Source organism: Triturus cristatus, chromosome 7, assembly GCF_964204655.1.
Source record: "Triturus cristatus chromosome 7, aTriCri1.1, whole genome shotgun sequence".
In the NCBI taxonomy this organism is placed as follows: Eukaryota; Metazoa; Chordata; class Amphibia; order Caudata; family Salamandridae; genus Triturus; species Triturus cristatus.
The window spans coordinates 1,558,919,876-1,558,934,998 of record NC_140590.1 but is presented as its reverse complement, the minus strand read 5'-3'; the positions used below and the strand labels follow the sequence as shown (position 1 = coordinate 1,558,934,998).

The following is a 15,123-nucleotide window of genomic DNA, read 5'->3' as shown; positions in this document are numbered from 1 at the left end:
AGAGAATGCCTTTCTTCCTGCAGTACAGTGATACCACTTGGCAGGTTCTCAAGTCTGGAATGAAGTTTGGGTGAGTCCTGGAGTCAGCTGAATCTGGTCCTATAAGCCGTTTAGGCATGTTAAGACTAGGTTTTCCGTGGCTTTGATTATGGCGTTTCCCCATATTAATGCCACCCTTGTAAATATGGGGCAGCGTCAAAATCGATGGGTGTTGCGGCAGAACGCTCACCGTAACACCCATTGCCCACCACTTTCATGCTAAGTATAGCATGAAAGGGTGCCTTATTTACAAGGTGGCGTTAAGCCATGCTAAGTGGCTTAAGGCCACCTTGTAAATAAGGCAAAGCCGCTATCTCCAAACGAACGTTGTAGAAAGGGACGTTCCTGGGGCTATAGGGGCTTGTAAATATGCCCCTTGTTTGTCTTAAAGTGATAGAACACCTATCAATCTGTTTCCTGTGTTTTTGGTTCTGCTTTTTTCAATTAGTTGTTTGCACAGTTGTGTTTCTTAATTTGAAGTTAGATGCAATTGGTCATTTAAAGGAAGTGAATCCAAACAAAAACCTTTAGAATTTCGTTTTGAACATACATTTTTCTAGTTATTAAAAGCATTTCTGACACATACCTGGAGATAATCAGTGCCTATGTATTTATTATTCAAATTTGTTTAAAAAGATACAATGGTGGGGCAACAGGGTAGTTCTGAAAAGACTATTGGAGGTTGATGGTGAAAGAGAAGTTGGTGGAAAGAAGCCGTAGTTTGTGGAATTGAGAAGACAATTCACAAGAAAGGCCAAATGGCACGAATAAACAGCCGCGGCCGCTGCAGCTAAGAGCGGTGGGGCCAGCTGGAGGGGATTTCGAGAGACGACCACAAGGGAAAATTTAAAAAATAATTAATTTACCTGCAGCGGCTGCAAATAAAGTCTGTGTCAACCTTGCAGAAATTAATTGTAAAGGTTCAACCGCAAGGAGATTAAACTGAGGATGGCAATATGGGCATCGATGCCCATTAGATTATGTGATGGACAGATCAGGATTCAGCTTAAGGTGGAAATTAAGGTAGACACTGCCAAATAATGTTTGATGGAGATACAAAAGAGGTGAGTGGGACGAATAGATTTTGGGTTGAGAGTAGAGATTGGCAGTGAGAAAAGAAAGACACTGAGATGAGGGTGCTGCATAATATCCAAATACAGGTATGGGTGTGATTTGGATACTTGAAAGGTTTGTCAATAAAGATGACTGGTCGAAGTAATGGAGGTGAAACAAGACAGTGGTGCTGACTTTGGTGGATGAATCTAACCTAAACATTGAGGATCTATTATGTGAGCGAAGAGAAAAAGTCACCTTGGAAAGAACATTTCAGAGAAGGAGGATTTTGATGGCAGGGCCAGATTTGAGGCTATGCTTTTGGAATAAAAAGTGTGTATCTGTATTTATTTATCATGGCACTTTTCACAAACATACTGTAGAAAAGTGGAAAACAATATCAGAATACAGAGATGTCATGACAAGAAAACAGCTTACAACCTCTGATCAAGGTTGGTTAGGTCACTCAAGAACATGGCGTTTCTGCAGTGCTTTACTCTCAGATTAGCTACATCTGTTCCTAGTGTGGACAGGAAGTTGATTCCACAGTTTAGATGTTGGAAGGACAAAGAAACGGAAGGAAGAGGTTTGACATTGGGGTTCTTGGAACCCACAAGAGAATGAGGACTAAAGAAGAGGTAGGGATTATATAGTGAAACAAGAGAACCTAAGTGGATGAGGCAAAGAGAGTGAAACCTCAATAAAAGAAGCATGGGGAGACAACCAGTTTGGGCAGGGTTAAGAGACATGTGGGCATGATGTGGAAGGGGAAATGAAAGACAAATCCAGGAGTCCCGAATAATTAGAAGTGGATCAGTGATAAATTTGGGAAGATCAACAGAAAGAGAAAAGTATTAATTAAGAGAGGGCGAACAAGAGCTTGAGAAAGAAACTCAATGAGAGGAAAGGAAGAAGTGATCCGATATTATGAATGTTGTACAGACGGAAACAACAGGTTTGGAGACAGTGGACATAGCTATTCAGATGTGGGCTTCTGAAACATCAATAATTCTGTGTAGCTATTCATGGTCTGAAAGCACTTTGGTTCTTCATAGAGAGAGGCTAACCATGAATCTCTGTGCTTTCTCCAATGTTCAGGAAGAGATGGACACCAGCCCCATGGTCTCTTCGCTCATTGGCGGCCTGGCGAACTATACCAACTTGACCCAAGGGGTGCGGGAACACGAGGAAGCAGAAAACAATGAAGGTGCCAAGAAAAAGCCCGTGCAGGTATGTGGAGACAAGAGCTGTGAAATGGTCCTCTCTTTCGTGAGGTGTCTGTTGATGGTGTAATCTACATGCAGTTGTCCCCATGCATATTAATCAAAAATTGTTATAACTTTTTTTTCATGTAAATCCCTTGGTCAGTCAGGGAGAACACAGTTACAGTTAAGGTGACCATGTGGCTCCAGGTCTCTACAACACCATACTTCCGGTTCTGAGCTTTCATGTAACACACTGTTGCTTTCTGGGAGTTATAGTCTTGGTTCAGAACTGAACAGGGTACATGGTGTGTCAAAATTCAATGGGTTGTAAGAGGAAAGGAGGGCTGAACGGTCAGGTGATGCCCATTGTATGTAGCCATATGACGCCATTCTCTATAGTTCAGTAGGATAAATGCAATTATGGATCAAAAAATATTACCTCTGGCAGAGAGGGAAGACATAAGTGAAGGTAATGTTTAGAAATTTAAGAAAGGTGCAGTGAGAAGTAGTTTTGCAACCGAGGATTTGAACAGCGAGCTGCTTCTTAGAACTAGATACTTGCATACTTGTCCGGTATTGACTCGATAATTTTTGCAGGTTTACAGGTTTGCCTGTGAATTAGTGAGGAATCTACTCATTTGTGTAGATTAATTGAGGCGTAACAATCCCACGACAAAATCAGCAGAATTACCCAAAGCGGCTAAATATTACGGGGCTTATTTACAAGCCACTTGCACCACTTTTGCGTCATTTTTAATATGGGAAAAGTGACGCAAAAGAGGCGCAAGGAGCTTGTAAATATGCCCCTACCTTTCTTGAAGTGTAAGGTATTTTAAAAAAGTGGGTCTTGTGGAATGGGCCACAGTCGGTTGTCTGTGTCTCTTTTATGTTTAATCATATACCCTGATGGACAGAATAGGCCTTCAGAGAGCAACATGGCTATTTTGTAATCGAAGCAAAGCTGTATTTAGCTTGGTTTTGCTCAAAATTGCAGTCTAGCATGGCGACATTGCAGTCTATTGACCATGTTCATTGTGAACAGTCTATCATCTTTGCAATAAAAAAGTAAAGTGCGTTAGAAAACTCATTACATGCAGTGTAACCCAGCAGGCTTGTAATTCAGAGCGAAGGCGCGGTAGGAGCAACTTTTTTCTTAAACAGATTCCTAGGTAAAAAAAAATGCACCTACTGTGTCTTTCTTTTGAATTACAAGCCTACATCCCTGCCTGGCAGGTTGTTTCATATTTTCATAGAAAACAAACTGCTGTGTCGCCTGTTTATAGCAGAAGACAGTAGTCTGTTAACAATAAACATAGTAAACAGACTGCAGCGCACCTTGTATTGCCCGCTATAAGATCAGGGCTCGAGTCGGGGTACCACGTGGGTGGACGGCGTCCCCCCACTTATTTTACCGGGAGCTCGATAACTGGAGCAATGGAGCCACACATTCACTCTTTGGCCTCTCTGGGGCGTGATCTGAGCTCATTCAGAACGCTGCTCACGCGCTGGCTTCTCTGATGCAATCGCATCTAAGGGGTGAGCGAGGGGAGGCAACGAGTCTGATGGTGCAAGCCACCTTTCGTGACGTCACTTCCTGTTGTGACGTCAGCGTCCCCCCACTTCTTTTTTTAGAACTTGTGCCCTGTATAAGATAATGTTCATTTCACCAGCGTCGTGAAAGTCTAAGAACCAGAAGAGGCAGAGCGAGGTGGCCCCGCATGGAGGTTGGACTCGTGGTGGTCCCTGGGCCAGTTTCTGAAGTTCTGGGCGGACTTCACCTCCGCCCTACAATAATTCCCTTTTATTGTCCGCCTTTGGGAGTGCAAGCAATGGTCGCTTATTCACTTCCCTAGTAAAGAAATGTTTTTTTTTTTAACAACAAATTTTATTGATTTTGCAAAGTGCCAAATGGGCAAAGCCCGGCAAGCATCAAACAAGTAAAAGACATATTGTAGGGTTTCTAGGCACCATATACCATCCCCTATGCTAGTAAAGAAGTTTGGTCTAAATGCATTTGATGCTTGTGTAAAGGGGGAAGGCGAAGGTGGCGTAGTGTGGAATCCCAAAGCACCAGGTAGGAGCATAAGGGATGGCTAATCATTTGAGGCCAGCACATTTGATGCATTTGGACTTGTTTGCCCTGGGAAGCCCGCTGCTGGTTGACACAAGAGGGTGCATCACATTAAGATGTTTTTTAAGGAGAGGGAGCTCACGTTGCGCCATAGAGCTCTCGGTCACTAGGGGCTAAACTACATAATGTGCCCAAATATCCCAGCATGCAAAGTGCTGTTGGTCAAGAAATAAAGACAAGCAAAAGGTGTTACGTATGATATAGGGTCACTTTGAAGTTATGAGCTGGTGGTCTTACAAATCATAAGTAGGGCTCCCGGTTTTATGGTATTTATTTTTTCGCCATTTCTGCCTGTATTTAACCATATTTATTTTTTGCTAATTTTATCTGTTTTTATCCATATTAATTTTGGGTTTTGTGGAAAAATTAAGCTGAAATTAGTATATTTCCACATTTATTTAACCCAGAAATATGCACTCATGCTTGAATGTCTACCAGGTTTCAGTGCATCCGCAGAAGATAAATCAATGCACTTATATGAAAATATGCCATTTTCAGTATCAACCTTGTGCATATCTACTGCTGTTAGCTTCTTTACTAAAATGCCTTTCTTTTTTAGCCCCCTTATATATCAATCCACACATCTATTGGCCTGGCAGTCATGGCAGAAAGTATTTAGAATTACTCAAAAAGCAACCCAATTTCCGTTTTTATACACATTTAAAAATAAATACAGACAAGAAAATGAATGTTTTCTGTCTGTATTAATCTGTAAAAATCAGTAAAAACGGAATACAGGGAGCCTTAATCATAAGTGATAAGGCTGGCCGACAACGAGAACACATTGACTGCCTGCCTGGCTTCCAGCCTAGAGCGTGAGGGCCTGATAGATGTGAGAGTTCATCACAGACCACAGCTGCTGCTGTCTCTGGGTCTAAAGAGTAAACTAAAGATCCCTTTAGCTTGATGTAACAGAAGCGAACATTCTTTTTTTAATACTCAATTTATTGGGTTTTAACAAGATGCAAATCAGGAGACACATGACATCATGACATATTTTCCACTCACTTCCAGTACTTCGCTATGACCTTGCAAGACCATGCCATATGATAGAAGTTTGCAGGCGTATCCTTGCATCATGGGCAACTGGGTCCTGCAGATAGCCTGCCCGGTGAAGCCTATTGGGAGTGAGATACACAAAGTGAAGGTAGTAGAACTGAATTAATCGCAGCCTCGCCGAGATGGTAATTATTCGAGGGGCCATAAGGGCGTCCCCCCAGTCCTCGCCCTCTAGGGGACCCAACCATCCCTCCCACCGCAACCGCACTTGTTCTAGATTGGTGGGCAAGTTATTTACTATAGATTTGTAAATCTGAGAGACTCCTCCTTTTCCCAGGGCTCCCATGAGAAGCTTGGCCTCTAGGGGCTGAATTCTGGCAGTGTGGTGCCCGCGTGGATGTGCGGAGCAAGGTCATCTCGAAGCTGCAAGTACTTATAAAATTGTGTATGGATTAGGGAGTAGATTCTCTGTAGGTCTTGAAAGGTACGGATATGCCCTCCCGTCCACACATCTCCAAGCTGGGAGATGCCAGTGAGATCCCACTTTTGAAAACCTTCCAGGTCCGCCACCTCTCCAACCCATGTACCTCGCCATAATGGTGTCTGGAGTGTAAGTTTGGTGTCCCATCGAGTGTACCACAGTGCTACCCACCAAGCCAGAAGGACCATTCTGGTTATCAACGGAATAGTGTGAGGGATAGGTGACCCGTAAAGCATTGCTTGGATCCGGGTGAACCCTAGCTCGTCTAGTTCTTGTTGGTAGGCCAGGTCTGACCACCTCCCAGTAAACCACTTTTTATTGATCAGAAGCCACTTCGCGATATAGTAAAGAAAGAGGTTTGTCGTGCCTATTCCACTGTCATACGGGGTCCTCTGCCAGTGGATTAGTGCCACCCGTGGTCTAGACTGCCCCCACAGGAACAATGTCATTAGCTTATCGATGGACGGAAACCACTGGCGCGGAAGGAGAAGCGGGAGGTGCTGCAGTATATACTGGAAGCGCAGGAGTATCATCATTTTATACAGGGCTGGTTTTCTCATGAGGTTTAGTGGCAGCTTCTGCCACTTTCGCAGAGCATCCCATGTGTTCTTTACTAAAGGGGTCAGATTGAGGGACCTGGTCAACTCTGGGTGTAGCACTACCCAGATCCCCAGATAAAGGAAGCTGAGGCGTCTGATGGGGATGCTGGATTGCCAATCAATATAATATCCATCCCTGGAGCTATGAAGGGGAACTAAGATCAATTTGGCTGATTTAAGTCTTAAGCCTGATGCCTCTCCGAACAGTTCTAGAAGCGTGAGACACAAAGGGCCAATATACGAGCCGGATCCGTCATAATCAGGAGGACGTCGTCCGCATACAATGCAATACGTTTGTTGTGAGAAGCGCTCCAGCCCCAGCCCTAGATCTGAGCATCACACCTGATAAGATGGGCCAGGAGTTCAATCGCTATAATGAAAAGCAAGGAGGATAAGGGACATCCCTGTCTCATCCCTAGCAGGATCTGGAAATCTTACGAGAGGGTCCCATTGATCAATACCCGGGCCAAGGGATTCGAGTATAGCACTCGTACCAACCCTCTGAAATATGGACCGATACCTGCCTGGACCAGCACACCATCCAGGTAACGCCAGTCCACCGTGTCAAAGGTCATTTCAAAGTCTATCAAAAGGAGTGCTAGATATGGTGACAGGAAATGCCGGTTGGCTAGTGCCACATGTAGCCTGCTAAGGCAGTGCCTCGTGCTACACCGGGGCATGAATCCACACTGGATGGGGTGTAGAAGGGCAGTCAGTACCTGTTTGAGGTGGGTGGCAAGTTTCGTGGTGTATATTTTAACTTCGGTATTAAGGGAGATCGATCTGTAATCCGAGCAGCAGGTAGACGGTGGATTAGCTTTGGGTATGACTACGATCGTGGCCATATCGATGTCTCACGGGAAACCTCTTCATTCTCTCGCCTCCTCGTATAGGGTCTGCAGGTGTGGTGCCAGAGTCTCTCGAAATGCCGAGTAATATTTTGCTGGGTAACCACCTAGTCCCGGCGTTTTACCAGGAGCAATTGCTAATTTGGCTTGGTCTATTTCCTCTCTTGTGATAAGTTGATCAAGGGCCTGGGTGTCAGCCTCCGAGAGTCTCAGGAGTGGGCTGTCTCGCAAGAAGGCAGTGATGTCTCTTACCTTTGGAGCTCGGACATTGGAGTAGAGGCACTTGTAATAATCCGCGAAAGTTTGGGTTATTGCCTCCGGTGTCTGTTGGGTACATCCGTTAGTATCAATGATCTCTTGAATTATTCGATTAGCTAAAGGGCGGGATGCCAGCCAATACAAAAGCTTACCATTTTTGTCCCCCCATCCATAGACACGGACTATGGAAGACCTCCACGTTTGTTTGGCTGACTCTAAGGAGACACGGCGAATTTCCTCACATATGAGTTCGAGCTGGCGAGACTCGGCGTCCCCATCTGTTGCGCCCACAGTGCGTTCCAAACGGAGCGCCTGGGCTTCCAGGAGAGAAAGACGCTCCTCATTGGATCGAAGAGAACATTCTTATGTACACTTTTGAGTCGAGAGTCTGGAGAAAGAGCCTTGTCATAGATTCACTGCAGGGCCGCTGGAATTATATGGTGCAATGGCCACTGTGTTTACTTCATAATTATGGATTAAAATCACTAACCACATAGTCCACAGCCTAGTGCATAATTTCCAGATCCAACACAAAGCATTGCTTCTAGCTCAAATGGATCACACAGTTCTTGAAAAAAAACTGCCACATATGGCGCCGTGAAGTGACAGGGAAGAGGTGTGGCGCAGCGGCCAGGGCGACTGACGTCGGACGCTGGGGATCACGGTTTGATCACCAGCGGTAGGTCAGCCCAGCACCATGTGACTGAACAATAGCTCGCTTAAGCCTACCGACGGCCACCAGCGCTGGTATGCCTACGGGTAGCTGTGCGCTTTACAAATACTGGACTTACATTTACAGACCCTTTATAACGGTTACATCTCAGTCATTGATTGCTGCATTTAGGTATTAAACTTGCACTAAAGAGGTGAAACCTTTGTACACACAGTATTATTTTGTGGGACAATACCAAACTAGGGTGATAATACTGCCATAGAATGTGCTGCGCTATGCCACATAATTTGCCCTTTTTTGCTGCATAAGTTATTCAACTCTTCTGCTTAGTTTTGTCCTTCATAGCCTATTAACTCCAGTGAACCTATATAAATGCAACCTTCACCATATGGTAGGAGAGGGTGAAGAAGACATTCATATATATATATGGACAGAACATATTCTGTTCTCCTGCTCCACCCTTCCCAGGTTTTTTTTTAGCTGCGTGAACTATAAAAATGGAAAATAATTTTTTTTTAAACATAACGTTTACAGGGGTCTTTGCAGAAACTATTGATTAATGAAAAATAGGTTCAGAAGAAGATTTCTGGAACAAAGGTAAAAAAAAAAAATAATGGAGTGAACATATGATAGACAGAAATGACAACTGAAAGTGGATAACATCCTGTCATCCGTGTTCGCGTGGTGAGGAAGTGCCATTCAATAGACTCCTAAGTACCCCGGGGGGACTTCCTAGCTACACTAACATGTTTATTTATTGACTGCGTCACTCGAGGGATGGGCCAGAGGCAACTCAGCCTGCAGTGTGTGCACCACTAAAAAACAGATATTAATGCCATTCAAGCCTCCGGGTACAATGGCCGTCGTTTCAAAATGTTGCAGCAGTGAAAAAACACATACCTGCCTAAAAGTTTAAACTGCAAGGTCATGACACCCATGGGGAAGAGGGGGAAGATGGGGCTCACGTGCTTTCCACCCTATACGCCATGGGTTCGCCATGTGGCAAATGCTGTATTCATCACATAAGCACCATTGATCCTAGTGAAGTCTTACTTAATAGGTACGAAGTGAGCCAGGACGGCACAAATGCAAACTCATGAACATTTTTAGCATCATAAATACAGTTTGGAAGGACGTTGGAAAATGATTTATTTTTTTATTTTTGGTGTGAGCAGAAAATCAATATATACTGGGGACTCACAATAGAAATATCGATTTTCACAACTGTAAAAAAAAAAAAGTTCCGAGCATCACAACAAGAAATGGAGCAAAACAGCAGACTGTATTAGCACAGACATAAACAGGGTTTATAATAAAGTCTAGGGGGCAGATTTACAAGCCCCTTGGGCCACTTTTGCGTCAATTTTCTCATGTTAAAAGTGACGCACAAGTGGCGCAAGGGGCTTGTAAATCTGGCCCTAGGTTTCTACTTAATTTCTAAATTTGTTCCTGAACTCCCTTCCTCACCAACTATTTTTAGATACAGACTGTGGAAATGTTGTCCCTTTCAGTATGTTTGCTTGACAACTGCAGCATGTATATTTAGTGTTCAAAGACATGCAAAATTTAGGGGAAAAGGGACTTAATGTACTAACATTTTTGTCTAAAAACCTGTGAATCGTGCATTATAGCAACAAAACACCTTTTTAAAATGTACAAAATTCCCTATCCAAGCAGGAAAATTGTATTCAAATTGTAAAAAGGGGGGGTTCAACCCTTAACAAATCTCACACAGACGGGGGGGGCATGAAAGAGGCATTCCACTCCTCTTTGTGAGTTGCAATGGGGAGAGGATGTGGCCTAATGGCTAGAGCGGTTGACCTCGAAGCTGGGAACTGGGTATGAGTCTCAGCACAGACGTTCAACATCCTGTGATTCTGAGCAAATCCCTTAATCTCCCTGAGCCTACCAAAAATGAATATGTGGATTTGTAACACAACTGGTGTTCATGTAAAGACTCTGATACCCTCGGTCGAGTTCACGCTATATAAACGCCACAAAACAAAAAAGAAGTACCCATGGTTTTGACCAGAACTGCACTTGCAACCCATTGAAAAAACACCACCGAGCAAGGTGGGGTAACATTTGAGAATTGCGTTGAATGGTCTCGAGGAAGCAGCAAACATTGGTCCAGGGCACCCGTGCATGATCCCCCAATATGTTCTTAATTGGGAAAGTGTTTTTAAAGCAGGAAGCAGCACGTCCCTTCAATGAACACGGGCTACTTTTGAAAAAAAACATTTTCCCTTTCGGGAAAACAAATGTAAGGATGGTGGTCTGCTTTCCATTGCGAGTCATCACCACTTCATTTGCAGCTAATCTCCAGAGGGTTGCAAAATGAAACCTATGTACTTAAAATTAATTAGGCAGGTTGTTTAATGATCCCCGTGAATGATCAATTTGTGATGCAGTCTATTAGTACACATGTTGCATCACAAATTACATCCGGTTCGCGAACCAGTCATGTGGAATTTGCATTTCTCCTAGTTAGTTTGCTAAAGGGGAGAGCACAGAAACCCCTCAATCATCTCTGTTTTCTTTCCGGGAGTGAGGAGCATGCCTTATATGGTTACAAAGTACCAAAGAGGAAGGTTTTAAAAGATAGGAAGGCTTCTCCTTTGGCATTCCCACCATCAATAAAAAAACACAGCCTAGTGTTCCACACCAACACTTTGTCCTCCTGTATCCCACCTGTATCCCTAACAGATGAGTTTGTGTGGGCTTTAAGGACATCAACCCTACTGCAGTGTAAGTCATTATATTAGGAATAAGGTAAGGGTAAGAGTTAAATAAGTTGAGGATACTTATTAATAAAAAATGTTAGGTAAAGAAACGCAATTAAATTGAAAAAAGGGTTAACGCTTGGTTATATGCCCCCCTCCGCCCCCGAAACTATCTAATGTCTCACATTGTAGTGGATGAGATGTATTCGGCCATGTAGAGGGTCACAAAATATAATTAAATATACCCTTGTAGTTATACTTTCAAGAGAGAAGTCTATATAATCCCCACTCCCAAGAACATCTTTCAAAGAGTTATATCTTTTTGATGTATAACATTTATTGACATTTCTTTGTGTTTTGTGTTTGCTCATTTCAAAAGACTGCCCTGTTGCTCTAATCGATTTATCACAGGTGTCTCCAACCTTTTTTGTAATAAGAGCTCCTTATGTTCAGTGAAAATCATTGCGAGCTACTAATATTAAAAGTGTGGTTCTAGTGACCACATAATGCAAGATTACATTAATGGCCACTCAGACAGGGTCGACAGCAGTAATTTAAACAAGGCTTTAGCAATAGCTGTAGTGCACTGTAGGAGAGTAGGGTCTGCTATCCTATGGTCACCCCAAATTTTTGCTTTTTGCTTCACTGGTTTTTGACATATTGAGGCTGTGGGCCTGCCAATCAGACCCCCAGCCTGCTGTTCTCTCTACTAAATTAAAACTATGCACCCTAGGTGCATAACCAATTGGAAGTGGATCACCCTGTCAGCCCCTGTACCAGTGTACACTAGGTACCCAGGGCATTGGTGTACCCAAGGCCTGCCAGGGGCTGAAGCATGTATTATGCCACCCCAGGCTTGGCCTAACAATTTGACACAACTGGCTGATCACTCAGCTGGGGTAAGTTGGTGTACTCACCTCTTACTTAGGTGTAGTATACCTATACCTAACCTTAAATGGGACACCTGGTAACCTATAAGTCACTCCTATGGCAGGCCTTAACAATCCTGAAGGCAGAGTGCTTGGTTCCATGTGAGATGGTGCTCTGGCATGAGCTGAGCCTGTCTGCAGTGGTCGGAACAACTTCCTTCTACTGTTTCCAGATATCGTCATACCATATACTCTTAAGTGCATTATGAACCTCGCGGTTAAATGCTATCTTTGGTTTGGCTTTATCAAAACATGTCGAGTAAGGTGTCATACGAATTGGAATACTAACCCCTCGCCAATTCTGGCGACGGGGTTAGCATTCCACCCTTCTAGAGGGACACGACATGTACAGTACCTGAAACCCGGGTAAAATCAGACATAGCCTCAGCTCCACAAAATGGATGCTGCCACCACAGACACAAGTCTGCCCTCCTGCTGCTGGGAGTCCTTCCAGCTTGGGAGGTGTGGACAAAGGGTTTCCTGCCAGGGGAGGTGCGTGCACCACCCCAGACAGGATTTTGTGTATTGGTCAGGTAGGGCTTGAAAGAAACCAGACATGCCCGTGGCTCACAAGGAGCCTCGGTGCATATGCCAGTTCAAACCGGTCCTGGGGCACACCAGTCCCGGGCCTGGGGCGAGCTGGACAAAGGATTGGGGGTGTAACCACCCCCCTTCCTGGTCCCACCCATAGGGAGGGACCTAGCAGGTAGTCCGGCCCCTAGAATCCGCTTAAAGGTAGGAGCTGTGTCCTAAGACTTCAGACATCCTGGAATCAACTTAACACTAAGAAGAAGACGGGAACTTCGACGCTCTGCTGCACAGAGGACTGAAGCCAATCTCCCCTGTGGTCAGGGAGTGACCACCTTGCTAACGCAAGCACCATCCAGCGAATCAACGTCTGCTTTGCCGCCGCCTCCCGCCGGAGCCCGAGCCCAGAGACTGACAAGACCTGGACCTCCAGACCTCTCACCGCCCGATCCACAGTCCCTGAAAAGAAGAGACCCGTGGAGGCACCGAGACACGTGGAGCCAGCCATCTTGGAACGACCACGACAAGCTGACAAGTGCAACAACCGAGGCTCCCTCCAAGTTGTGCTTTGGGATCTGAGAAGCCCAACACCCGAACAGCACCTGCACCAAAGGTGAGCCCTCCAGCATCTCCACGATCTGCGTGGGGCCCTTCTGCATTTTGCCACTCGACGCGCCTAACCGGTTGCTGGCCCGCTGGCTAGTAGCCATCTTGGCGACGAACTCTACAAAATACACCACTGGTCTGGTTGCTCCAGACTGGCCCTTGCTCCCCTCCAAAGGAGCAGTCCTTCTGACCTTGCTGGTCAGAACCATCAGCTTATTTCATCTCCTACAACAATTGCTTTTGCCAAGGCTTGTTTGCTTCGATCAAGTCGCCGACACCGCCGACAGCGAGAGCCTGCGTGGGACAGCTCGTGAACCGACTCCTGGACGTCGTCGACCTCCAGGGACCACGTGGCTGCAGAGACAAGCTACACCTTTCTTCCTGTTTGCACCCGACATTGCCTGGTACCCACCTGGTGCCACGCTGGTCACTGGCTAGTGACTGTGAACACTGTCCCCTCTGCTTACAGGTCTTCAGCATCCCCGATCCACTCTTGGATCCACTGCATCTCTCCCGGACCGACCGCCTGCAGCATCTTTGTCTTCAAGCTCCACGGAACAGATAGAAGAAACCCGACGCACTTCGAGGCCTATGCACCCGCTTCCTGTGGGTGAGGTAAAGCTGGCACACCTGTGCCCAAGTGTAGTATTACATCTCTAGTGCCTGTGTTCCAAATCTTGAGTTCCTAGTCCATCCGGAAGATCCTCTTTGCAGTAACTTTGTACTTTTTACGCACCCATTGAAACCTATGGGCGCACGCGTGTGACTATTTGCTCTGCACACGCCACCCGTGGACCTCCTGGTCACTAACTGAAGTTAGCTCCTTGTAGGCCCAGCGATTCTAGAGGCCCTAGGCCTTTTCCCTTTTCTGTTCGTGGTACTTATACCACTATTTTAGTATATGGTTTGAGCGGCCACCAGGGCCTATCCATATAAAGTGCAACTTCTGTGTATTCTACTGTAATCTTGTTTGACGATTTGTGCTCCTGTGCTCAAAAAGAGACTAGGGGTTACTTTGAGAAATAAATACATATATATTTTGAATATATATCTGTGTGGTGTCCTTTCATTGGTATAAAAGGGGGTTGCATTTGGTAAAACAGCTGGCTTAACACGCTTCACGAGTTTAGCCTCAAAGACTGCTTAGCCTACGCTACCACTAGGGCAGCTAGTCCGAAAAGGTTGACTTACAACCACACCATAAGGGTTGCTTGGCATGGTACAAGGTGATCACTTTAACTAGTGAGCATCATATACCAGGCTAACTTCTCACATGCACCAAGTCAGTGGGGTAGCAATAGCCCCTGCGGTGTGGGACAGACACGGCCCGTATAAGGCGTGTTAGCGGGGCGGTGACGTGGGGCGGTGGAGGGGCAGGGCAGGGGGTTGTAAAATGCGGCATACGGCCGATTTCAGGTAATTTACGGGGGGAAAAAACGAATTTCGTTGCGCGCGCTGTATCGCCAAATGCGATGCAGCGCGCGCAACAATTAATTTTTTTCCCCGTAACTTACCTGAAATCGGCCGTATGCAGCTTTTTACAACCTCCCACCCTGCCCCTCCCCCGCCCCATGTCACCGCCCCACTAATACGCCCTATATGGGCCGTGGCTGGTGTGGGACGGGCCTTGAGCTCAAGGGGGGCATCCTCCGGCACTACACGGGCGTGTTGGAGAGCTCCTGGCAGGGTCAGGAGCTTGGGGGGGGCTCACGTTTTGTTACACAACTGCACCAAGTTTGTGATAAGTCTCTGCTATACAGAATGATTTATCACTCAAAAATCAGCTTTATATATAAGGTATTTGTAAGGTACACATTCATCCTGAAGGGTATCTTGGAACTGAAATAGCAATGTTTATTGTAACCCAGGTCAACAATTGGAATCAGTAAATTCAATATTCAACCTTTTTCCTCCAAACTTCAGCACGTGAATCCTGAAAATACACACATTTTCATCTCGAAAACACACTTTTCAATTTTGGTATACATAAATTAATTGAACCAAGCAAACACTTCTAATTGATAGGCTCACATGAGAGCTTCTAACAGGCA

The 15,123-nt window shown here is 45.3% G+C and overlaps 1 protein-coding gene across 3 annotated transcripts in view; it reads left to right on the top strand.

Moving 5' to 3' along the window:
* Positions 1-15,123, top strand: part of SLC12A5 (solute carrier family 12 member 5) — a 1,098,594-nt gene that overhangs the window by 649,607 nt on the left and 433,864 nt on the right. For all 3 annotated transcript variants that reach the window (XM_085619360.1, XM_085619359.1, XM_085619361.1), the window contains exon 3: positions 2,191-2,322. In XM_085619360.1, the coding sequence (XP_085475486.1) occupies positions 2,191-2,322 (132 nt within the window). The remainder of the gene's footprint in view (positions 1-2,190; positions 2,323-15,123) is intronic.